We start from the raw sequence: 24,156 nt of genomic DNA on the forward strand, positions 1-24,156 counted from the left end.
ACCATAAGCCCTGGAAATTCCTTCCCTGTGTGACTGCTCCCCAGCCTCGCAGGCTGGCATCCGTGGCCACCAGGACCCAGTCCCGAATGCCGAATCTGCGGCCCTCTAGAAGATGAGCACTCTGCAACCACCACAGGAGGGATACCCTTGTCCCCGGTGACAGGGTTATCCGCTGAAGCATCTGAAGATGCGACCCGGACCATTTGTCCAGTAGGTTCCACTGGAAAGTCTTGCGTGGAATCTGCCGAATGGGATTGCTTCGTAGGAAGCCACCATTTTTACCCAGAACCCTTGTGCATTGATGCACTGAGACTTGGTTCGGTTTTAGGAGGTTCCTGACTAGCTCGGATAACTCCCTGGCTTTCTCCTCCGGGAGAAGCACCTTCTTTCTGGACTGTGTCCAGGATCATCCCTAGGAACAGAAGACAAGTCGTCGGAACCAGCTGCGATTTTGGAATATTGAGAATCCAATCGTGCTGCCGCAACACTACCTGAGATAGTGCTACACCGACTTCCAAGTGTTCCCTGGATCTTACCCTTATCAGGGAATCGTCCAAGTAAGGGATAACTAAAATTTCCTTCCTTCGAAAGGATATCATTTCGGCCATTACCTTGGTAAAGACCCGGGGTGCCGTGGACCATCCCTACGGCAGCGTCCGAACTGATAGTGACAGTTCTGTACCATAACCTGAAATACCCTTGGTGAGAAGGGTAAATTTTGACATGAAGGTAAGCATCCTTGATGTCCCGAGACATCATGTAGTCCCCTTCTTCCAGGTTTGCAATCACTGCTCTGAGTGACTCAATTTTGAATTTGAACCTCTGTATGCAAGTGTTCAAAGATTTTAGATTTTAGATTTTAAAATCGGTCTCACCGAGCCGTCTGGCTTCGGTACCACAATAGTGTGGAATAATACCCCGTTCCCTGTTGCAGGAGGGGTATCTTGATTATCACCTGCTGGGAATACAGCTTGTGAATGGTTTCCAAAACTGCCTCCCTGTCAGCGGGAGACGTCGGTAAAACAGACCTTTGGAAACGGCGAGGGGGATACGTCTCGAATTCCAATTTGTACCCCTGAAATATTACCTGAAGGATCCAGGGGTCTACTTGCGAGTGAGTTCACTGCGCACTGAAATTCATTGAGAACGGGACCCCACCGTGCCTGAACTTGTAAAGCCCTAGCGTCATACTGAGGGCTTGGCAGAGGCGGAAAAGAGTTTCTGTTCCTTGGAACTGGCTGATCTCTGCAGCCATTTTCCTCTCCCTCTGTCACGAGCAGAAAAGAGGAACCCTTTTGTCCGCTTGCCAACCAGGACTGCGCCTGATAATACGGCGTCTTATTTTGAGAGGCGACCTGGGGTACATCCCCTTTTTTGTTAAGGCAATACTTCCAAATGCCGTTTGGAATCCGCATCACCTGACCACTTTACTGGTATAATTGGACAACGCACTTATACTTGATGCCAGTCGGCAAATATTCCGCTGTGCATCATGCATATATAGAAATGCATCTTTTAATTGCTCTATAGGCAATAATATACTGTCCTTATCTAGGATATCAAATTTCCAGTCAGGGAATCCGAACACGCCAACCCAGCACTGCACATCCAGGCTGAGGCGATTGCTGGTCGCAGTATAACACCAGTATGTGTGTAAATACATTTTAGGATACCCTCCTGCTTTCTATCAGCAGGATCCTTAAGGGCGGCCATCTCCAGAGAGGGTAGAGCCCTTGTTCTTACAAGCGTGTGAGCGCCTTATCCCCCCTAGGGGGTGTTTCCCAACGCACCCTAACCTCTGGCGGGAAAAGGTATACTGCCAATAACTTTTTAGAAATTATCAATTGTTATCGGGGGGAAACCCACGCATCATCACTCACCTCATTTTATTTCTCAGATTCAGGAAAACTACAGGAAGTTTTTTCCTCACCAAACATAATACCCCTTTTTTTGGTGGTATTTATACTATCAGAAGAGTGTAAACTTTTTCCATTGCCTCAATCATGCAATGTGTGGCCCTATTGGAAATCACGGTTGTCTCTTCACCGTCGACACAGGAGTCAGTATCCGTGTCGGCGTCTGTATCTGAGGTAACGGGCGCTTTAGAGCCCCTGTATGAGACGTCTGGACATGCACAAGCTGAGTAGCCGGCTGTCTCATGTCAACCACTGTCTTTTATACAAAGCTGACACTGTCACGCAATTTCAACAGTACATCCACTCAGGTGTCGAACCCCCAGGGGGTGACAACACTATTACAGACACTCTACTCCGTCTCCTCATCATTTTTCTCCTCATACATGTCGACACAAACGTACCGACACACAGCACACACACAGGGAATGCTCTGATAGAGGACAGGACCCCACTAGCCCTTTGGGGAGACAGAGGGAGAGTTTGCCAGCACACACCAGAGCGCTATATATATACAGGGATAACCTTATATAAGTGTTTTTCCCTTTATAGCTGCTGTATTGTTTATACTGCGCCTAATTTGTGCCCCCCTCTCTTTAACCCCTTTCTGTAGTGTAGTGACTGCAGGGGAGAGCCAGGGAGCTTCCCTCCAACTGAGCTGTGAGGGAAAATGGCGCCAGTGTGCTGAGGAGATAGGCTCCGCCCCTTTCTCGGCGTCCTTATCATCCGTTTTCTTGTATGTTTTGGCAGGGGTTAAATGCATCCATATAGCCCAGGAGTTATATGTGATGCATTTATTTTAGCCATAAAAGGTTTTCTATCGATTTATTGCGTCTCAGGGCGCTGCCCCCCCAGCGCCCTGCACCCTCAGTGACCGGAGTGTGAAGTGTGCTGAGAGCAATGGCGCACAGCTGCGGTGCTGTGCGCCTACCTTTATCTGAAGACAGGAAAGTCTTCTGCCGCCGATTTTTCCGGACCTCTTCGCTCTTCTGGCTCTGTAAGGGGGCCGGCAGCGCGGCTCCGGTGACCCATCCAGGCTGAACCTGTGATCGTCCCTCTGGAGCTAATGTCCAGTAGCCTAAGAAGCCCAATCCACTCTGCACGCAGGTGAGTTCGCTTCTTCTCCCCTTAGTCCCTCGATGCAGTGAGCCTGTTGCCAGCAGGTCTCACTGAAAATAATAAACCTAAACTAAAACTTTCACAAAGAGCTCAGGAGAGCCCCTAGTGTGCACCCTTCTCGTCGGGCACAGAAAATCTAACTGAGGCTTGGAGGAAGGTCATAGGGGGAGGAGCCAGTGCACACCAGGTGATCCTAAAGCTTTCTTTAGATGTGCCCTGTCTCCTGCGGAGCCGCTATTCCCCATGGTCCTTACGGAGTTCCCAGCATCCACTAGGACGTCAGAGAAAACAAGGAAAAACATTATTGACGTAATAATTTCTGAAAATGTGGTAGCGCTCAGGATTGGCTCCACTATTAGGTGTGTAAGCAAACAATACAGTTTTCCCCCCAAAAGGGTTCTGAAGAAATTGATGGGTCAGTTAATAATTTGTGATGCCTGCTTGGGAGAGTTGAAATGTTCTCCTGTTAGGTTATGAATTACATTACTAAGCATCTGAGCAACAGATTGGAAAAATGGATGCTGTTACAGCTAAAATAGGTTATAGTTCTACAATCACAGGAACCAAAGTGTGGGTACACCATACCTCTAATATCTATGTAGGTGAGCAAATCATGTAAAAAGTGGTTCCAGACACTTAGAAGATGGCAAACACCTAAACAAACATGGTATTTTTGGCAGGTTTGGCGAAAAGGTCAAGGTAAATTCTGTAGTGTATTTTTCACTTCAGCCTAATCCAGAAAAAGTCTACAACACCAGAGACATTGGGGTATATTCAATTGAAGTCGGATCCATTCAGACATTCATTTGTCGGAATGGATCCGACCTGGGCTATTCAATGCATTATCAATGCGACTTTAAAAAAAGTCGAATTGAGATGCAGGAGCTTAGAGCCGCGGGCAAACGGTGGAGAGAAGCGCTATAGCAGCGGCTATATAGGCGCTGCACTCACCCGTCTGCCCGCGGCTCCCCCCCCCCTGTCTCTCTGCCTCTATCCGTCAGCGGCGGCCAGGGAGAGGTAACTGCAGCAGCCGGGGGTACCTGTCAGGCGGCGGAGGACCCGTCAGCGGCGGCCAGAGTGCGCTGTCGGGAGCCTGGCCGAGGGGCGCCCATCCGAGGTAGTGCTCTGCAGCTCGCCGCCCCGCTCCCCCATCTCATGTCTCCACGTCCCTCCGACAGCGTCCACCCAGCTCCAGCAAGCGAAGTCTCACTTGCTGGAGCCGAGTGGACGCGGCTGTGACATCCTCCAGCACTGCTCTCCCCCCGTCTCCCCGCGACTCTCCCCCCTCTCCTCCACTAAGGTCCCTCATCTCAGTCCGACATTTTTTTAACGTCGGACTGAGATGGTCCGAAACGGGGCCAAATCCCTCACGTATATGGTGGGGGGCATATATGGGGACATGAAGGTACGCATCCTTTATGTCCAGAGACACCATAAACTCCCCCTCCTCCATGTTGGCTATTATCGCTCTGAGTGATTCCATTTTGAATCTTTTTATGTACAGGTTTAGGGATTTCAGATTCAAAATCAGTCTGACCGAACCGTCCGGTTTCGGGACCACAAATAGGGTTGAGTAGTAACCTCTTCCCTGCTGGTGCAGGGGAACCTTGATTATCACTTGCTGTATACACAGCTTTTGAATTGCAGCTAACACTACATCCCTTTCCGATGTGGAAGCTGGTAGGGCCGATTTGAAAAGTCGGCGCGGGGCACCTCCTCGAATTCCAGTTTGTAACCCTGGGAAACTATTTCCAACACCCAGGGATTCAGGTCCGAACTGACCCAGGCCTGACTGAAAAGTCGAAGACGTGCCCCCACCGGTGCGGACTCCCTCAGGGGAGCCCCAGCGTCATGCTGTGGGTTTTGGAGCAGCCGGGGAGGACTTTGGTTCCTGGGCACCTGCCGAAGCAGGTGCTCTCTTGCCTCTGCCCTTACCTCTGGCGAGGAAAGAGGATACCCGACCTCTTTTGGACTTGTGCAACCGAAAGGACTGCATCTGATAGGGTGTTACTTTCTTTTGCTGTTGGGGTATATAAGGTAAAAAATTTGATTTACCTGCTGTAGCGGTGGAAACCAGGTTCGTCAGCCCATCCCCCAAACAATACATCACCCTTGTAGGGTAGTACTTCCATATGTTTCTTGGAATCCGCATCACCCGTCCATTGGCGAGTCCATAAGACTCTTCTCGCTGAGACAGACATGGCATTGGCCCTAGAAGCTAGCAATCCAATGTCCCTTTGAGCATCCCTCATAAATAAGACTGCATCTTTAATATGGGCTAGAGTTAGGAATATAGTATCCTTATCCATATTATCAAATTGATCTGTCAGCTCATCTGTCCAAGCTGCAATTGCGCTACACACCCATGCCGACGCAATTGTCGGTCTTAGCACAGCACCCGTATGAGAATAAATACACTTTAAGGTAGTTTCTTGCCTGCGATCTGCAGGGTCCTTAAGGGCTGCTGTGTCAGGAGACGGTAGCGCCACTTTCTTGGACAAGCGCGTCAGGGCTTTGTCCACAGTGGGGGGTGATTCCCAAATCTCCCTGTCCTGCTTAGGGAAAGGGTATGCCATATAAATTCTTTTGGGGATCTGCGGTCTCTTATCCGGAGTCTCCCAAGCTTTTCCAAAGAATTCATTTAATTCATGAGATGTGGGAAAGTTAATAATCTGTTTCTTTTCCTTAAACATGTGTACCCTTGTGTCGGGGACAGAGGGTTCATCCACAATATGCAACACATCCCTTATTGCCACAATCATACACTGAATGGTTTTAGTCACCCTAGGGTGCAATTTTACTTCATCGTGGTCGACACTGGAATCAGAATCCGTGTCGGTAGTTGTGTCTTGTGTTAAGGGACGCTTTTGAGACCCCGACGGGCCCTGTGAGTCGGTCCAATCTGAGGATTGATCCCCTGATGTCCCCCCTAAATCAGCCTGATCAAGCTTTTTATGTAAAGATGCCACACTTGCATTCAACATATGCCACATGTCCATCCAATCTGGAGTCGGCACAACCGACGGGGACACACCACTCATTTGCTCCACTTCCTCCTTTGAGAAGCCTTCCGCCTCAGACATGTCGACACACACGTACCGACACCCCACACACACAGGGATTAACCTATAAGGGGACAAAACCCCAACCAGGCCCTTAGGAGAGACAGAGAGAGAGTATGCCAGCACACACCAGCGCTTAATAACACTGGAAAAATATGACCAGATAGCGCTTTTTATATATATATATATATATATATATATATATATATATATATACACATACATACATACACACACACATATACACGTACACACAGGTTGAGTATCCCATATCCAAATATTCCGAAATACGGAATATTCCGAAATACGGACTTTGAGTGAGAGTGAAATAGTGAAACCTTTGTTTTCTGATGGATCAATGTACACAAACTTTGTTTAATACACAAAGTTATTAAAAATATTGTATTAAATGACCTTCAGGCTGTGTGTATAAGGTGTATATGAAACATAAATGAATTGTGTGAATGTAGACACACTTTGTTTAATGCACAAAGTTATAAAAATATATTGGCTAAAATGACCTTCAGGCTGTGTGTATAAGGTGTATATGTTACATAAATACATTCTGTGCTTAGATTTAGGTCCCATCACCATGATATCTCATTATGGTATGCAATTATTCCAAAATACGGAAAAATCCCATATCCAAAATACCTCTGGTCCCAAGCATTTTGGATAAGGGATACTCAACCTGTATATATAAAATGACCAGATTCCCACTCACTGCGCTCAAAATGCCCCCCCTCCTCTTTTTTCCAGCCTGAATGTTCAGCAGGGGAGAGACCAGGGAGCCAGCGTTTTCCTCATGCAGCTTCTGTGGAGAAAATGGCGCTGGTTAGTGCTGGGAACCAAGCTCCGCCCACCCGATGGCGGGCTTCGGTCCCAGTGATTTTTTTATAGAAAATGGCGGGGGGGTCGTAGAATTACTGCCCAGCAGCCTAATCTACCTTGTCAGTGCCCAAATGTGAGGTTTATTGCTGCCCAGGGCGCCCCCCCCCTGCGCCCTGCACCCTTCAGTGCTGCTCTGTGTGTGTGTGACTGGGAGCAATGGCGCGCAGCTTACCGCTGCGCGCCTTACCTCATGAAGATCTGATGCCTTCTGCCGCCTATGATGTCTTCTGCCTTCTCATACTCACCCGGCTTCTATCTTCGGCATCTGTGAGGAGGACGGCGGCGCGACTCCGGGACGAACCCCAGGTGAGACCTGTGTTCCGACTCCCTCTGGAGCTAATGGTGTCCAGTAGCCTTAGAAACAGATATTGGTATATAGAAAGAAAGATAAAAACCAGCGCTGTTATTATTTTATAATAAAAACAATAAACACCGTTATATATAAAACGTCTGACTAAGCTGTTATGCGAGCTGTTCCAATGGGGTCTTCAGGATGATTCAACGTAATTAGAAAGACACTCACTTTCAAATTCAGTCTTGCATTCCCATAAAGGTATCTTTTATATTGATAGAGTAAAAGATGATTTTTTCCAATGAGACAGCAAACAATAAGAATACGACTTACATTAAAATTCAGTCTCGAGTACACTGAAAGATTTCTTTATCTCCCACACGTTGTAGACAGGAGACCAGCAGACCGATGTAGTTAAAATCACACACAGATTTATTTGATGAGACTAAAACACACATGGAATCTGCAACAAGAAACGTCACGCAATAGATGGATGTTTGTCACAGCATGGATACTTCAACGCGTTTCAAGGATTCTCTCCCCTTTCTCAAGAACTTCTTGAGAAAGGGGAGAGACTCCTTGAAACGCGTTGAAGTATCCATGCTGTAACAAACATCCATCTATTGCGTGACGTTTCTTGTTGCAGATTCCATGTGTGTTTTAGTCTCATCAAATAAATCTGTGTGTGATTTTAACTACATCGGTCTGCTGGTCTCCTGTCTACAACGTGTGGGAGATAAAGAAACCTTTCAGTGTACTCGAGACTGAATTTTAATGTAAGTCTTATTCTTATTGTTTGCTGTCTCATTGGAAAAAATCATCTTTTACTCTGCTATCAATATAAAAGATACCTTTATGGGAATGCGAGACTGAATTTGAAAGTGAGTGTCTTTCTAATTACGTTGAATCATCCTGAAGACCCCATTGGAACAGCTCGCATAACAGCTTAGTCAGACGTTTTATATAACGGTGTTTATTGTTTTTATTATAAAATAATAACAGCGCTGGTTTTTATCTTTCTTTCTATATACCAATATTTGCACTTGTGGAATTTTGAGGGTGAATTCCATTGATTTAAGACCAGCTGCTCACATAACAGCGCAGGGCTGCATTCACTACATCTTTAAGCCTTAGAAACAGAGCCCAACTTGACAAGCCAGCTCTGCTTCTCTCTCCTCGGCCCCACGATGCAGGGAGCCTGTTGCCAACAGGACTCCCTGAAAATAAAAAACCTAACAAATTCTTCAAAACAGAAAACTCTGGAGATCTCTCTGCAGTGTACCCTTTCTCCTCTGGGCACAGAATCTAACTGAGGTCTGGAGGAGGGGCATAGAGGGAGGAGCCAGTGCACACCCATAGTCAAATTTCTTTTTAGGTGCCCTATCTCCTGCGGAGCCCGTCTATATCCAATGTTCCTTACGGAGTCCCCAGCATCCTCTAGCACGTAAGAGAAAGACTAATTAAATTACCTTTCCCCACACCTCTGGGATTTTGACTAGTAAACCCCACAGCTATTTGAATACCCACATTATATGCATTCATTATTCACATAACATTTCTGAATCCAAGCACTCATTACATTAGATAACTCCCCAGCTTTAACAACATAACAAAAACACAAACTATAATAATGGCACTTACTCTATCAAAACTAAAATGAGCAATTGTTTACTGGTAGTGTATCTTCATTAGCAGAAATAACATTATATTGCCAAACGGATACTGAAATAATAAAACTAAACTAGAAAGAAAAGGTTTTACTTTTTAATAGCAACCAGCTCTCCAGATTCTGTGCTTCTTGCAAGAAGGACGGAGCCATAGGTGCCATCTCCAAGCTGTTTGAATGTTGTGTAACGATTCATGGTGACACATCAAGGATGGAAGGGACATTTCAATAGGAACAGCGTATTCCAACAGTAACAGTGAATCTTCTCGATAGAATCACAGTGAAAGGAGACAGATATTGCCATGCTGTGAATGACAATTTAAAACAGGATGTAAGCTACCATTTAATTTACAGTGTTTAGTAATAAACACGTTATTACATGGCAGTTAACATTTATACACCACAACTACCTTACAATATATTATTCACTTCAAATCTTTATAAAACCACATCACTACATGTGGCATTTATAGAAGTAAGTTTCAGAATATATTCATTAAATCAAAACATATAGCAAAGTTAGTTAACTTTAAGCAAGCATAATGCAGACTGGGCTCAGATGGACATTTAAAAGCCTCTCATAATGAATAATGTGCCCGTGGTTGCCACGGCAGTACATGACACTACAAGAATAATAGGTGTTTGAAAAAAAAAAAAAAAAATAGAAATGGTCAATATATAACGATTATTCTTACATCCTTCCACAGTGATCTTTTTGTTATTGTTGCTTTCAGGATTTCCCGTTTGTACATGTATCTACCACAAAAGAAAACTACAACTAAAGAAACGTAAAGCAAAAGATGCTTAAAGATGTAATGGAGAATATATATATATATATATATATATATATATATATATATATACACATAATACATAAATCAAAGGAAGGTTTAGTTTTGCACAATTAAAATGCAAAGACACTGCAAATATGAACAGTTCAAAACATTCATACAGTAGTATTACTTTATGTGCGGTAACACACACGAGACATGAAGAAACAGCACTGTGCAGTAGTAATTAGCCTGACTTCCTGTATAAATCTCCATGGAGAACAAATAGCACATTATGTGCTGCCTCCCTCAGCAACAAGTCCTTGGCATAAATGGAATGCTCTTGGGGGATGAACATCAGCCAGAGTCAATAAATCTCAAAGCAATCATAGTTACTGTAAATGTGAACAGTACATTTAAAAAATTTCTAGCTTAACATTCAATACATTCTTACAATGGTTACAGCTTTGCAAAACAGAGAAGCAAGTGACAGGTGCCTGAAAAGATTGTTATATCAAAGTAGAAAGCCACTGTAAAGGGGGGTACACACGGAGAGATGTATGCTTAATTTCTAAGCAATCTGACTGCATCCAAGGCTTAAATAAGAATCCTGCCTCCTTCTCTAACTGGGCCACAGTCACTCTTGCTTATACCTCAACTATGGCCTGCACTGCACATCTGGAAACTTGTTGCATACCTCTCGAATATACTGAATTACCAAACACAAAATAAGCTAGCTGAGTAGCAGGACATGGATGTCACTGCAATCAAGCCTCTGAACTAGGCACAGGGTGTTGGGTTTGCATGACCGGCGGTCTCACCATACCGACGCCAGAATCACGGCTTTTAGATGCCCGGCGGGGGCGGAGTATGGGGGCGTGAGCGCAACGAAGCCCTTTGCGGGCCACAGGTACTATTACCACTCTATGGGTGCCGTGGACGTAACTACATACCAGTACAGGTTTGCAATATCTATTTGAGGTTCAGAGGGCCTACTCCAAGAGGTTGCAGAATTGATGTACTATACTCATGTAATGGGTTTCAAAGTAGAAGTAGTAAATAACTGCTGTTAAATTCACTTTTTTAAATAACCTTTACTGCAGTTTAAAAATCTGACTGCTCCTCAAAATGTATATGTATGTATGTATGTATGTATATACATACACACACATTATACATACATATATATATATATATATATATATATATATATATATATATATATATACACACACACACACGCGCAATGGTAAAGGGGTCATAGCCCCTTGCAACGGCGTGAACAGCGCATGCAAGGCCTGATGAATCACCTAGTAGGTGCTGTGGTTGGGGGAGTGGCGGGTGCGGGGGAGACGTCGATGGGGGAGGGGGTCCGGGAGTGCCGCGGGTGGGGGAGGGGCTGGTGCGGTGGGAGGGGGTGCATTTGTATACATTTCTATGGGTGTAGTACGGTATGCCGGCGGCCGGGCTCCCGGCGACCAGCATACCGGCGCCGGGAGCCCGACCGCCGGCATACCGACAGCGTGGCAAGCGCAAATGAGCCCCTTGCGGGCTCGCTGCGTTCGCCACGCTGCGGCCACGGTGGCGCGCTACGCTTTTTATTCTCCCTCCAGGGGGGTCGTGGACCCCCACGAGGGAGAATACCTGTCGGTATGCCGGGTGTCGGGATTCCGGCGCCTGTATACTGTGCACCGGGATCCCAACATTCGGCAACCTGAAGACCACTCCATTTCTATGTATCATGTTATAATGCATCTCAGCAAACCTGGTTTCAATACATCTCTAAAGGTTTTGCTACAACACATATACAAAGTATCCGGTTGCTGTATCAGTGGTATTTATAGTTTAAAGCTCATCTGGTATAATATAACTACTGGTCCTTAGTTGGTTTCTCTTTATAATTAAACATGTTGAAATGCTCCTCTAGTGTAAAATAAGATTTTACTTACCGATAAATCTATTTCTCGTAGTCCGTAGTGGATGCTGGGACTCCGTAAGGACCATGGGGATATAGCGGCTCCGCAGGAGACAGGGCACAAAATAAAAGCTTAAGGATCAGGTGGTGTGCACTGGCTCCTCCGCCTATGACCCTCCTCCAAGCCTCAGTTAGGATACTGTGCCCGGACGAGCGTACATAATAAGGAAGGATATTGAATCCCGGGTAAGACTCATACCAGCCACACCAATCACACCGTACAACTTGTGATCTGAACCCAGTTAACAGTATGATAAACGCAAAGGAGCCTCTGAAAAGATGGCTCACAACAATAATAACCCGAATTTTTGTAACAATAACTATATACAAGTATTGCAGACAATCCGCACTAGGGATGGGCGCCCAGCATCCACTACGGACTACGAGAAATAGATTTATCGGTAAGTAAAATCTTATTTTCTCTGACGTCCTAGTGGATGCTGGGACTCCGTAAGGACCATGGGGATTATACCAAAGCTCCCAAACGGGCGGGAGAGTGCGGATGACTCTGCAGCACCGAATGAGAGAACTCCAGGTCCTCCTCAGCCAGGGTATCAAATTTGTAGAATTTAGCAAACGTGTTTGCCCCTGACCAAGTAGCTGCTCGGCAAAGTTGTAAAGCCGAGACCCCTCGGGCAGCCGCCCAAGATGAGCCCACCTTCCTTGTGGAATGGGCTTTTACTGATTTTGGCTGTGGCAATCCTGCCACAGAATGTGCAAGCTGAATTGTACTACAAATCCAACGAGCAATCGTCTGCTTAGAAGCAGGTGCACCCAGCTTGTTGGGTGCATACAGGATAAACAGCGAGTCAGATTTTCTGACCCCAGCCGTCCTGGAAACATATATTTTCAAGGCCCTGACAACGTCAAGCAACTTAGAGTCCTCTAAGTCCCTGGTAGCCGCAGGTACCACAATAGGTTGGTTCATGTGAAATGCAGAAACCACCTTAGGTAGAAATTGAGGACGAGTCCTCAATTCCGCCCTGTCAGAATGAAATATCAAGTAAGGGCTTTTATATGATAAAGCCGCCAATTCTGACACACGCCTGGCTGAAGCCAAGGCTAACAGCATCGACACCTTCCATGTGAGATATTTTAAGTCCACAGTGGAAAGTGGTTCAAACCAATGTGACTTTAGAAAACTCAACACCACATTGAGATCCCAAGGTGCCACTGGAGGCACAAAAGGAGGCTGTATGTGCAGCACCCCTTTTACAAATGTCTGAACTTCAGGTACTGAAGCCAGTTCTTTCTGGAAGAAAATCGACAGGGCCGAAATTTGAACCTTAATGGACCCTAATTTTAGGCCCATAGACAGTCCTGTTTGCAGGAAATGAAGGAAACGACCCAGTTGAAATTCCTCTGTAGGGGCCTTCTTGGCCTCACACCACGCAACATATTTACGCCAAATGCGGTGATAATGTTTTGCGGTTACGTCCTTCCTGGCTTTGACCAGAGTAGGGATGACTTCTTCTGGAATGCCTTTTTCCCTCAGGATCCGGCGTTCAACCGCCATGCCGTCAAACGCAGCCGCGGTAAGTCTTGGAACAGACAAGGCCCCTGCAGTAGCAGGTCCTTTCTTAGAGGTAGAGGCCACGGTTCGTCCGTGAGCATCTCTTGAAGTTCCGGGTACCAAGTCCGTCTTGGCCAATCCGGAACCACGAGTATAGTTCTTACTCCTCTCCTTCTTATGATTCTCAGTACTTTTGGTATGAGAGGCAGAGGAGGGAACACATACACTGACTGGTACACCCACGGCGTTACCAGAGCGTCCACTGCTATTGCCTGAGGGTCCCTTGACCTGGCGCAATATCTGTCCAGTTTTTTGTTTAGACGTGACGCCATCATGTCCACCTTTGGTTTTTCCCAACGGTTTACAATCAGGTGGAAGACTTCTGGGTGAAGTCCCCACTCTCCCGGGTGAAGGTCGTGTCTGCTGAGGAAGTCTGCTTCCCAGTTGTCCACTCCCGGAATGAATACTGCTGACAGTGCTATCACATGATTTTCCGCCCAGCGAAGAATCCTTGCAGCTTCTGCCATTGCCCTCCTGCTTCTCGTGCCGCCCTGTCTGTTTACGTGGGCGACTGACGTGATGTTGTCCGATTGGATCAACACCGCCTGACCCTGAAGCAGAGGTTTTGCTTGACTTAGGGCATTGTAAATGGCCCTTAGTTCCAGAATGTTTATATGAAGAGACGTTTCCAAGCTTGACCACAGGCCCTGGAAATTCCTTCCCTGTGTGACTGCTCCCCAGCCTCTCAGGCTGGCATCCGTGGTTACCAGGATCCAATCCTGAATGCCAAATCTGCGGCCCTCTAGTAGATGAGCACTCTGCAGCCACCACAGGAGAGACACCCTTGTCCTTGGCGACAGGGTTATCCGCTGATGCATCTGCAGATGCGATCCGGACCATTTGTCCAGTAGATCCCACTGAAATGTTCTTGCATGGAATCTTCCGAATGGAATCGCTTCGTAAGAAGCCACCATTTTCCCCAGGACCCTCGTGCACTGATGCACTGAGACCTGTCCTGGTTTTAGGAGGTTCCTGACTAGCTCGGATAACTCCCTGGCCTTCTCCTCCGGGAGAAACACCTTCTTCTGGACTGTGTCCAGAATCATTCCTAGGAACAGTAGACGTGTCGTTGGAATCAGCTGCGATTTTGGAATATTTAGAATCCACCCGTGCTGACGTAACACTACCTGAGATAGTGCTACTCCGACTTCTAACTGTTCCCTGGATCTTGCCCTTATCAGGAGATCGTCCAAGTAAGGGATAATTGAAATGCCTTTTCTTCGTAGAAGAATCATCATTTCGGCCATTACCTTGGTAAAGACCCGAGGTGCCGTGGACAATCCAAACGGCAGCGTCTGAAACTGATAATGACAGTTTTGTACTACAAACCTGAGGTACCCTTGTTGAGAAGGGTATATCGGGACGTGGAGATAAGCATCTTTGATGTCCAGAGACACCATATAGTCCCCTTCTTCCAGGTTCGCTATCACTGCTCTGAGTGACCCCATCTTGAATTTGAACCTTTTTATGTAAGTGTTCAAGGATTTCAGATTTAAAATTGGTCTCACCGAGCCGTCCGGCTTCGGTACCACAAACAGCGTGGAATAATACCCCTTTCCTTGTTGCAGGAGGGGTACCTTGATTATCACCTGCTGGGAATACAGCTTGTGAATGGCTTCTAGAACTGCCTCCCTGTCGGAGGGAGACTTTGGTAAAGCAGACTTCAGGAAACGATGAGGGGGAAACGCCTCGAATTCCAGTTTGTACCCCTGCGATACTACCTGTAGAATCCAGGGATCCACTTGCGAGTGAGCCCACTGCGCGTTGAAATTTTTGAGACGGGCCCCCACCATATCTGAGTCTGCTTGTAAAGCCCCAGCGTCATGCTGAAGACTTGGCAGAAGCAGGGGAGGGCTTCTGCTCTTGGGAAGCGGCTGCATGGTGCAGTCTTTTTCCTCTTCCTCTGCCCCGGGGCAGAAAGGAGTGGCCTTTTGCTCGCTTGTACTTATGGGAACGAAAGGACTGAGATTGAAAAGACGGTGTCTTTTTCTGCTGATGTGGAGTGACCTGGGGTAAAAAGGTGGATTTTCCAGCCGTTGCCGTGGCCACCAGGTCCGATAGACCAGCCCCAAATAACTCCTCCCCTTTATACGGCAATACTTCCATGTGCCGTTTGGAATCCGCATCCCCTGACCACTGTCGCGTCCACAACGCTCTTCTGGCAGAGATGGACATAGCACTTACTCTTGATGCCAGGGTGCAAATATCCCTCTGTGCATCACGCATATATAATAATGCATCCTTTAAATGTTCTATAGTTAACAAAATATTGTCCCTATCCAGGGTATCAATATTCTCAGTCAGGGAATCCGACCATGCGACTCCAGCACTGCACATCCAGGCTGAGGCGATTGCTGGTCGCAGTATAACACCAGTATGTGTGTATATACTTTTTAGGATATTTTCCAGCCTTCTATCAGCTGGTTCTTTGAGGGTAGCCGTATCAGGAGACGGTAACGCTACTTGTTTAGATAAACGTGTGAGCGCCTTATCTACCCTAGGGGGTGTTTCCCAACGCGCCCTAACCTCTGGCGGGAAAGGATATAATGCTAATAATTTTTTAGAAATTAGCTGTTTTTTATCGGGAGAAACCCATGCTTTTTCACACACCTCATTTATTTCCTCTGACTCAGGAAAAAATATTGGTAGTTTTTTCTCACCCCACATAATACCCTTCTTTGTGGTACTTGTAGTGTCAGAAAGGTTCAATGCCTCTTTCATTGCCGTGATCATGTAACGTGTGGCCCTACTGGACATTACGTTTGTCTCGTCACCGTCGACACTAGACTCAGTATCTGTGTCAGGGTCTGTGTCGACCCACTGAGGTAACGGGCGTTTTAGCGCCCCTGACGGTGTCTGAGACGCCTGGACAGGCACTAACTGATTTGCCGGCTGTCTCATGTCGTCAACAGTTTTTTGCAAATTGCTGACATTATCACTTAATTGTTTAAATACAATCATCCAGTCAGGTGTCGACTCCCTAGGGCAGGCTTTTTCAACCAGTGTGCCGTGGCACACTAGTGTGCCGCGACCAGTTGCAAGGTGTGCCGCAGAGCCAGAGCAGCTTCCTGCACCTTCAGAGTGAACTGTTGGCCCGGGCTCTTCTTAAAGGATCAGTCATGCTCCGGCCGTGATGTATGCCTTGAAGACGCGGCGGTGTGATATCATAGGTCACGCCGCCGCGTCTCACCACCCAGCCAGCCCACCCGCCTGCATACACATCTTCCAGTTCCTGCCTGCATACACAGCTTTCCTTGCCCACCCACATCCACACCTGCCTGACCGCCCACTGCTCAGTATTCGCAGTACTCCACTATGAACCACTCCCGCCACTGAGGGACAGGGAGGAAGACAGCTGACTGGTAGGGGCTAATATTTGTTATTTTTTTTTTCTCCTGTGGGGAACAATAGGATTCATGTGGGGAGAATAAGGATTTATGAATTTATGGGGGGAACAATGTGAATAATTTATGTGGGGAGCAACAGGATTTATGTGGGGAGCAATGTGATTGTTTTTTTCTGTGTATGCCAATGTATGTATGGATTTTTTTTTTCACTATGAGGGCCAATGTGTGTTTTTGGGTTTTTTTTCTGTGGGGAATTGATGGTGTGCCTTGGCAATTTTAAAATATTGTTCGGTGTGCCGCGAGTGAAAAAAGGTTGAAAATCACTGCCCTAGGGGGTGACATCACCAACGCAGGCAACTGCTCCGCCTCCACATAATTTTCCTCCTCATACATGTCGACACACGCGTACCGACACACAGCACACACACACCGGGAATGCTCTGATAGAGGACAGGACCCCACTTAGCCCTTTGGAGAGACAGAGGGAGAGTCTGCCAGCACACACCCAGCGCTATATATATATATACAGGGATAACCTTATATAAGTGTTATTCCCTTATAGCTGCTGTTAATTTTTGTTATTTGCTGCCAACAATGCCCCCCCTTCTCTTTTTTACCCTGATTCTGAAGCAGGACTGCAGGGGAGAGTCAGGGAGCCGTCCTTCCAGCGGAGCTGTGAGGGAAAATGGTGCTTGTGTGCTGAGGAGATAGGCTCCGCCCCTTCACGACGTCCTTATCTCCCGCTTTTTTGTGTAAAATGGCAGGGGATTAAAATACATCCATATAGCCCAGGAGCTATATGTGATGTATTCTGTTTTGCCACCTAAGGTATTCTGTTATATTGCGTCTCAGGGCGCTCCCCCCCCAGCGCCCTGCACCCTCAGTGACCGGAGTGTGAAGTGTGCTGAGAGCAATGGCGCACAGCTGCGGTGCTGTGCGCTACCTTAGTCTGAAGACAGGATGTCTTCTGCCGCCGATTTCACCGGACCTCTTCGTCTCTTCTGGCTCTGTAAGGGGGACGGCGGCGCGGCTCCGGTGACCCATCCAGGCTGAACCTGTGATCGTCCCTCTGGAGCTAGTGTCCAGTAGCCTAAGAAACCCGATCCACTCTGCACTCAGGTGAGTCCGTTTCTTCTCCCCTTAGTCCCACGATGCAGTGAGCCTGTTGCCAGCAGGACTCACTGAAAATAAAAAAACCTAACTAAACTTTTATTCTAAGCAGCTCAGGAGAGCCACCTAGATTGCACCCTTCTCGGCCGGGCACAAAAATCTAACTGAGGCTTGGAGGAGGGTCATAGGGGGAGGAGCCAGTGCACACCACCTGATCCTTAAGCTTTTATTTTGTGCCCTGTCTCCTGCGGAGCCGCTATATCCCCATGGTCCTTACGGAGTCCCAGCATCCACTAGGACGTCAGAGAAATAGCAGTATTGGTTACCTGTATGATTTGATCTTTGGATTGATTCAACCCAAAAAGGATTTATGCCATAATAGTTATCTGCTTATTGTATAAAATAGGCCTGCCATGCAGTATAGGGCGGTTCCAACCAGTATGATGCCACAGACACAACTTTACATAACAGATAATAAGATGTTGCAACTGGTCGGCACAGTTCAAACTAATACGATACCATGGATATCACTTGAGATACAACACGTGGTAAGACGGTGTCCTCGTGTATTCTCAATTAAGGAAACATGAAGCCAATACCAAAAATGTCATATGGTGGCATGCCCTAGTTGAATAGGTTCGGACAACACCTCTCCTGCAGTTTCATTATAGAAAACTCTAACAATTCAAACTTGATGTGATGCCACGGATATCATTCTATAAGCAGCGGGTATAGCAAGATATTTATATACCCTTTACACTCACAAGGATCTCTGCCGAGAGCGGACACCGAAACGGAGTGATATATTCAAATCATACAGGTTCAGTGTCTATAATTAGAAAACAATAAAGGGAGTATGGAGTAAATATCACCAATATTGCATAGCATATTTTGAGAATCAGCAACCGTGTGTAAGATGATCTAATAGATAAAAAAGTGTCTTGGCGCTTGAGGGCTAATTCCCCCTTCTACTGTCGTCCCATGTGCCCATAGGCAGTGAATGGGATAGATGAGAGTGGGGTAACGCCAGCACCGGGGCAGAAGAAAGAAGTGCGAGCAGCCTCTGCTGTCCTCAAAGACACTTACCCCCTCCTATGCTGTGAAGGACACAGTGCAGAGGAGGCAAGTAGCGTCCTGTGGATGAGAGAGCCGCTCTGATTACCTAAGAGATGCGTGTGTGTACTCCTATATTTCGCCATTTGGGAATCCACAGCACCAAGCAGGGAGCCGCTCAAAGAGCCAGACGCCGAGTCGGAACACCATGCCCCCGGAAACAGCTGGTTTGCCGATGACGTACGTTTCACACAGGCTTGTTCACATCGGTGTCTATGATATAGTAGATGGATAGATGCTGGTAAGAAATAATAAGAAAATTACTCACCGGTAATTCTATTTCTCGTAGTCCGTAGTGGATGCTGGGTACTCCGTAAGGACCATGGGGAACAGACGGGCTCCGCAGGAGACTGGGCACTCTAAAAGAAAGATTAGGTACTATCTGGTGTGCACTGGCTCCTCCCTCTATGCCCCTCCTCCAGACCTCAGTTAGGGAAACTGTGCCCGGAAGAGCTGACACTACAAGGAAAGGATTTGTAATCCAGGGTAAGACTCATACCAGCCACACCAATCACACCGTACAACTCGTGATAACTATACCCAGTTAATAGTATGAATAACAACTGAGCCTCACTGAACAGATGGCTCATAACAATAACCCTTTAGTTAAGCAATAACTATATACAAGTATTGCCGACAATCCGCACTTGGGACGGGCTCCCAGCATCCACTACGGACTACGAGAAATAGAATTACCGGTGAGTAAATTCTTATTTTCTCTGACGTCCTAGTGGATGCTGGGTACTCCGTAAGGACCATGGGGATTATACCAAAGCTCCCAAACGGGCGGGAGAGTGCGGATGACTCTGCAGCACCGAATGAGCAAACTCAAGGTCCTCCTCAGCCAGGGTATCAAACTTGTAGAATTTTGCAAACGTGTTTGATCCCGACCAGGTAGCAGCTCGGCAAAGTTGTAAAGCCGAGACCCCTCGGGCAGCCGCCCAAGAAGAGCCCACCCTCCTCGTGGAATGGGCTTTGACTGATTTAGGATGCGGCAGTCCAGCCGCAGAATGTGCAAGTTGAATCGTGCAACAGATCCAGCGAGCAATAGTCTGCTTAGAAGCAGGAGCACCCAGCTTGTTGGGTGCATGCAGGATAAACAGCGAGTCAGTCTTTCTGACTCTAGCCGTCCTGGAAACATAGATTTTCAGGGCCCGGACTACGGCCAGCAACTTGGAAGCCTCCAAGTCCCGAGTAGCCGCAGGCACCACAATAGGTTGGTTCAAATGAAACGCTGATACCACCTTAGGGAGAAATTGGGGACGAGTCCTCAATTCTGCCCTGTCCATATGGAAGATCAGATAGGGGCTTTTACATGACAAAGCCGCCAATTCTGACACACGCCTAGCCGAAGCCAAGGCCAAAAGCATGACCACTTTCCACGTGAGATATTTCAACTCCACGGTCTGAAGTGGCTCAAACCAATGTGATTTTAGGAAATCCAACACAACGTTGAGATCCCAAGGTGCCACTGGGGGCACAAAAGGGGGCTGAATATGCAGCACTCCCTTAACAAACGTCTGAACTTCAGGCAGTGAAGCCAGTTCTTTTTGAAAGAAAATAGACAGGGCCGAAATCTGGACTTTAATGGATCCCAATTTTAGGCCCATAGTCAATCCTGACTGTAGGAAGTGCAGAAATCGACCCAGCTGAAATTCTTCTGTTGGGGCCTTCATAGCCTCACACCAAGCAACATATTTTCGCCATATGCGGTGATAATGTTTTGCTGTCACATCCTTCCTAGCTTTTATCAGCGTAGGAATGACTTCAACCGGAATGCCCTTTTCCATCAGGATCCGGCGTTCAACCGCCATGCCGTCAAACGCAGCCACGGTTAGTCTTGGAACAGACAGGGCCCCTGCTGTAGCAGGTCCTGTCTGAGAGGCAGAGGCCAAGGGTCCTCTGAGATCATTTCTTGTAGTTCTGGGTACCAAGTCCTTCTTGGCCAATCCGGAACGACGAGTATAGTTCTTACTCCTCTCTTTCTTATTATCCTCAGTACCTTTGGTATGAGAGGAAGAGGAGGGAACACATAAACCGACTGGTACACCCACGGTGTCACTAGAGCGTCCACAGCTATCGCCTGAGGGTCCCTTGACCTGGCGCAATATCTTTTTAGCTTTTTGTTGAGGCGGGACGCCATCATGTCCACCTGTGGCCTTTCCCAACGATTTACAATCAGCTGGAAGACTTCTGGATGAAGTCCCCACTCTCCCGGATAGAGGTCGTGCCTGCTGAGGAAGTCTGCTTCCCAGTTGTCCACTCCCGGAATGAACACTGCTGACAGTGCTATCACGTGATTTTCCGCCCATCGGAGAATCCTTGTGGCTTCTGCCATCGCCATCCTGCTTCTTGTGCCGCCCTGTCGGTTTACATGGGCGACCGCCGTGATGTTGTTTGACTGAATCAGCACCGGCTGGTTTTGAAGCAGGGGTCTTGCCTGACTTAGGGCATTGTAAATGGCCCTTAGTTCCAGAATATTTATGTGTAGGGAAGCTTCCCGACTCGACCATTGTCCTTGGAAGTTTCTTCCCTGAGTGACTGCCCCCCAACCTCGGAGGCTTGCATCCGTGGTCACCAGGACCCAGTCCTGTATGCCGAATCTGCGGCCCTCGAGTAGATGAGCACTCTGCAGCCACCACAGCAGAGACACCCTGGCCCTCGGGGACAGGGTGATCAGCCGATGCATCTGAAGATGCGATCCGGACCACTTGTCTAACAGATCCCACTGAAAGATCCGTGCATGGAATCTGCCGAATGGAATTGCCTCGTAAGAAGCTACCATCTTTCCCAGGACTCGCGTGCAGTGATGCACCGACACCTGTTTTGGTTTTAGGAGGTCTCTGACCAGAGATGACAACTCCTTGGCCTTCTCCTCCGGGAGAAACACCTTCTTCTGTTCTGTGTCCAGAATCATACCCAGGAACAGCAGACGCGTCGTAGGAACCAGCTGCGACTTCGGGATATTTAGAATCCAGCCGTGCTGTTGTAGCACTTCCTGAGATAGTGCTACTCCGACCAACAACTGCTCCCTGTACCTCGCCTTTATAAGGAGATCGTCCAAGTACGGGATAATTATAACTCCCTTCATTCGAAGGAGTATCATAATTTCGGCCATTACTTTGGTAAATACCCTTGCTGCCGTGGACAGACCAAGCGGCAACGTCTGGAATTGGTAATGGCAGTCCTGTACCACAAAACGGAGGTACACCTGGTGAGGTGGATAAAATATGATTTTACTTACCGATAAATCTATTTCTCGTAGTCCGTAGTGGATGCTGGGACTCCGTAAGGACCATGGGGGGAATAGCGGCTCCGCAGGAGACAAGGCACAAGAATAAAAGCTTTAGGATCAGGTGGTGTGCACTGGCTCCTCCCCCTATGACCCTCCTCCAAGCCTCAGTTAGGATACTGTGCCCGGACGAGCGTACATAATAAGGAAGGATATTGAATCCCGGGTAAGACTCATACCAGCCACACCAATCACACCGTACAACTTGTGATCTGAACCCAGTTAACAGTATGATAACAACGAAGGAGCCTCTGAAAAGATGGCTCACAACAACAATAACCCGATTTAGTTAACCATAACTATGTACAAGTATTGCAGACAATCCGCACTTGGGATGGGCGCCCAGCATCCACTACGGACTACGAGAAATAGATTTATCGGTAAGTAAAATCTTATTTTCTCTGACGTCCTAGTGGATGCTGGGACTCCGTAAGGACCATGGGGATTATACCAAAGCTCCCAAACAGGCGGGAGAGTGCGGATGACTCTGCAGCACCGAATGAGAGAACTCCAGGTCCTCCTCAGCCAGGGTATCAAATTTGTAGAATTTAGCAAACGTGTTTGCCCCTGACCAAGTAGCTGCTCGGCAAAGTTGTAAAGCCGAGACCCCTCGGGCAGCCGCCCAAGATGAGCCCACTTTCCTTGTGGAATGGGCTTTTACAGATTTTGGCTGTGGCAGGCCTGCCACAGAATGTGCAAGCTGAATTGTACTACAAATCCAACGAGCAATAGTCTGCTTAGAAGCAGGAGCACCCAGCTTGTTGGGTGCATACAGGATAAACAGCGAGTCAGACTTTCTGACTCCAGCCGTCCTGGAAACATATTTTCAGGGCCCTGACAACGTCAAGTAACTTGGAGTCCTCCAAGTCCCTAGTAGCCGCAGGCACCACAATAGGTTGGTTCATGTGAAAAGCAGAAACCACCTTAGGGAGAAATTGAGGACGAGTCCTCAATTCTGCCCTGTCAGAATGAAAAATTAAGTAAGGGCTTTTATATGATAAAGCCGCCAAGCCTGGCTGAAGCCAGGGCTAACAGCATCGTCACCTTCCATGTGAGATATTTTAAGTCCACAGTGGTGAGTGGTTCAAACCAATGTGACTTAAGGAACCTCAAAACAACATTGAGATCCCAAGGTGCCACTGGAGGCACAAAAGGAGGTTGTATATGCAGTACCCCTTTTACAAATGTCTGAACTTCAGGTACTGAAGCCAGTTCTTTCTGGAAGAAAATCGACAGGGCCGAAATTTGAACCTTAATGGACCCTAATTTTAGGCCCATAGACAGTCCTGTTTGCAGGAAATGGAGGAAACGACCCAGTTGAAATTCCTCTGTTAGGGGCCTTCTTGGCCTCACACCACGCAACATATGTTCGCCAAATGCGGTGATAATGTTTTGCGGTTACATCCTTCCTGGCTTTGACCAGGGTAGGGATGACTTCATCTGGAATGCCTTTTTCCTTCAGGATCCGGCGTTCAACCGCCATGCCGTCAAACGCAGCCGCGGTAAGTCTTGGAACAGACAAGGCCCCTGCTGGAGCAGGTCCTTTCTTAGAGGTAGAGGCCACGGGTCTTCCGTGAGCATCTCTTGAAGTTCCGGGTACCAAGTCCTTCTTGGCCAATCCGGAACCACGAGCATCGTTCTTACTCCTCTCCTTCTTATGATTCTCAGTACTTTGGTATGAGAGGCAGAGGAGGGAACACATACACTGACTGGTACACCCACGGTGTCACCAGAGCGTCCACCGCTATTGCCTGAGGGTCCCTTGACCTGGCGCAATATCGGTCTAGTTTTTTGTTTAGACGTGACGCCATCATGTCCACCTTTGGTTTTTCCCAACGGTTTACAATCAGGTGGAAGACTTCTGGGTGAAGTCCCCACTCTCCCGGGTGAAGGTCGTGTCTGCTGAGGAAGTCTGCTTCCTAATTGTCCACTCCCGGAATGAACACTGCTGACAGAGCTATCACATGATTTTCCGCCCAGCGAAGAATCCTTGCAGCTTCTGCCATTGCCCTCCTGCTTCTCGTGCCGCCCTG

General features: G+C 47.5%; 1 protein-coding gene across 6 annotated transcripts in view; it reads right to left on the reverse strand.

Annotated features, from left to right (window-relative positions):
• The window catches only part of CILK1 (ciliogenesis associated kinase 1), a 200,203-nt gene that overhangs the window by 135,840 nt on the left and 40,207 nt on the right, over nt 1-24,156 (reverse strand). For 4 of the 6 annotated variants that reach the window (XM_063916695.1, XM_063916694.1, XM_063916698.1 and 1 more), the window contains exon 2: nt 9,039-9,248. In XM_063916695.1, the coding sequence (XP_063772765.1) occupies nt 9,039-9,139 (101 nt within the window). In that variant the 5' untranslated portion in view covers nt 9,140-9,248. Of the gene's footprint in view, nt 1-9,038; nt 9,249-18,880; nt 19,070-24,156 lie in introns of all 6 variants that reach the window. The other 2 variants (XM_063916696.1, XM_063916697.1) reach the window with 1 other exon arrangement.

The sequence above is a fragment of the Pseudophryne corroboree genome, chromosome 4 (genome assembly GCF_028390025.1).
Source record: "Pseudophryne corroboree isolate aPseCor3 chromosome 4, aPseCor3.hap2, whole genome shotgun sequence".
NCBI classification, from domain to species: Eukaryota; Metazoa; Chordata; class Amphibia; order Anura; family Myobatrachidae; genus Pseudophryne; species Pseudophryne corroboree.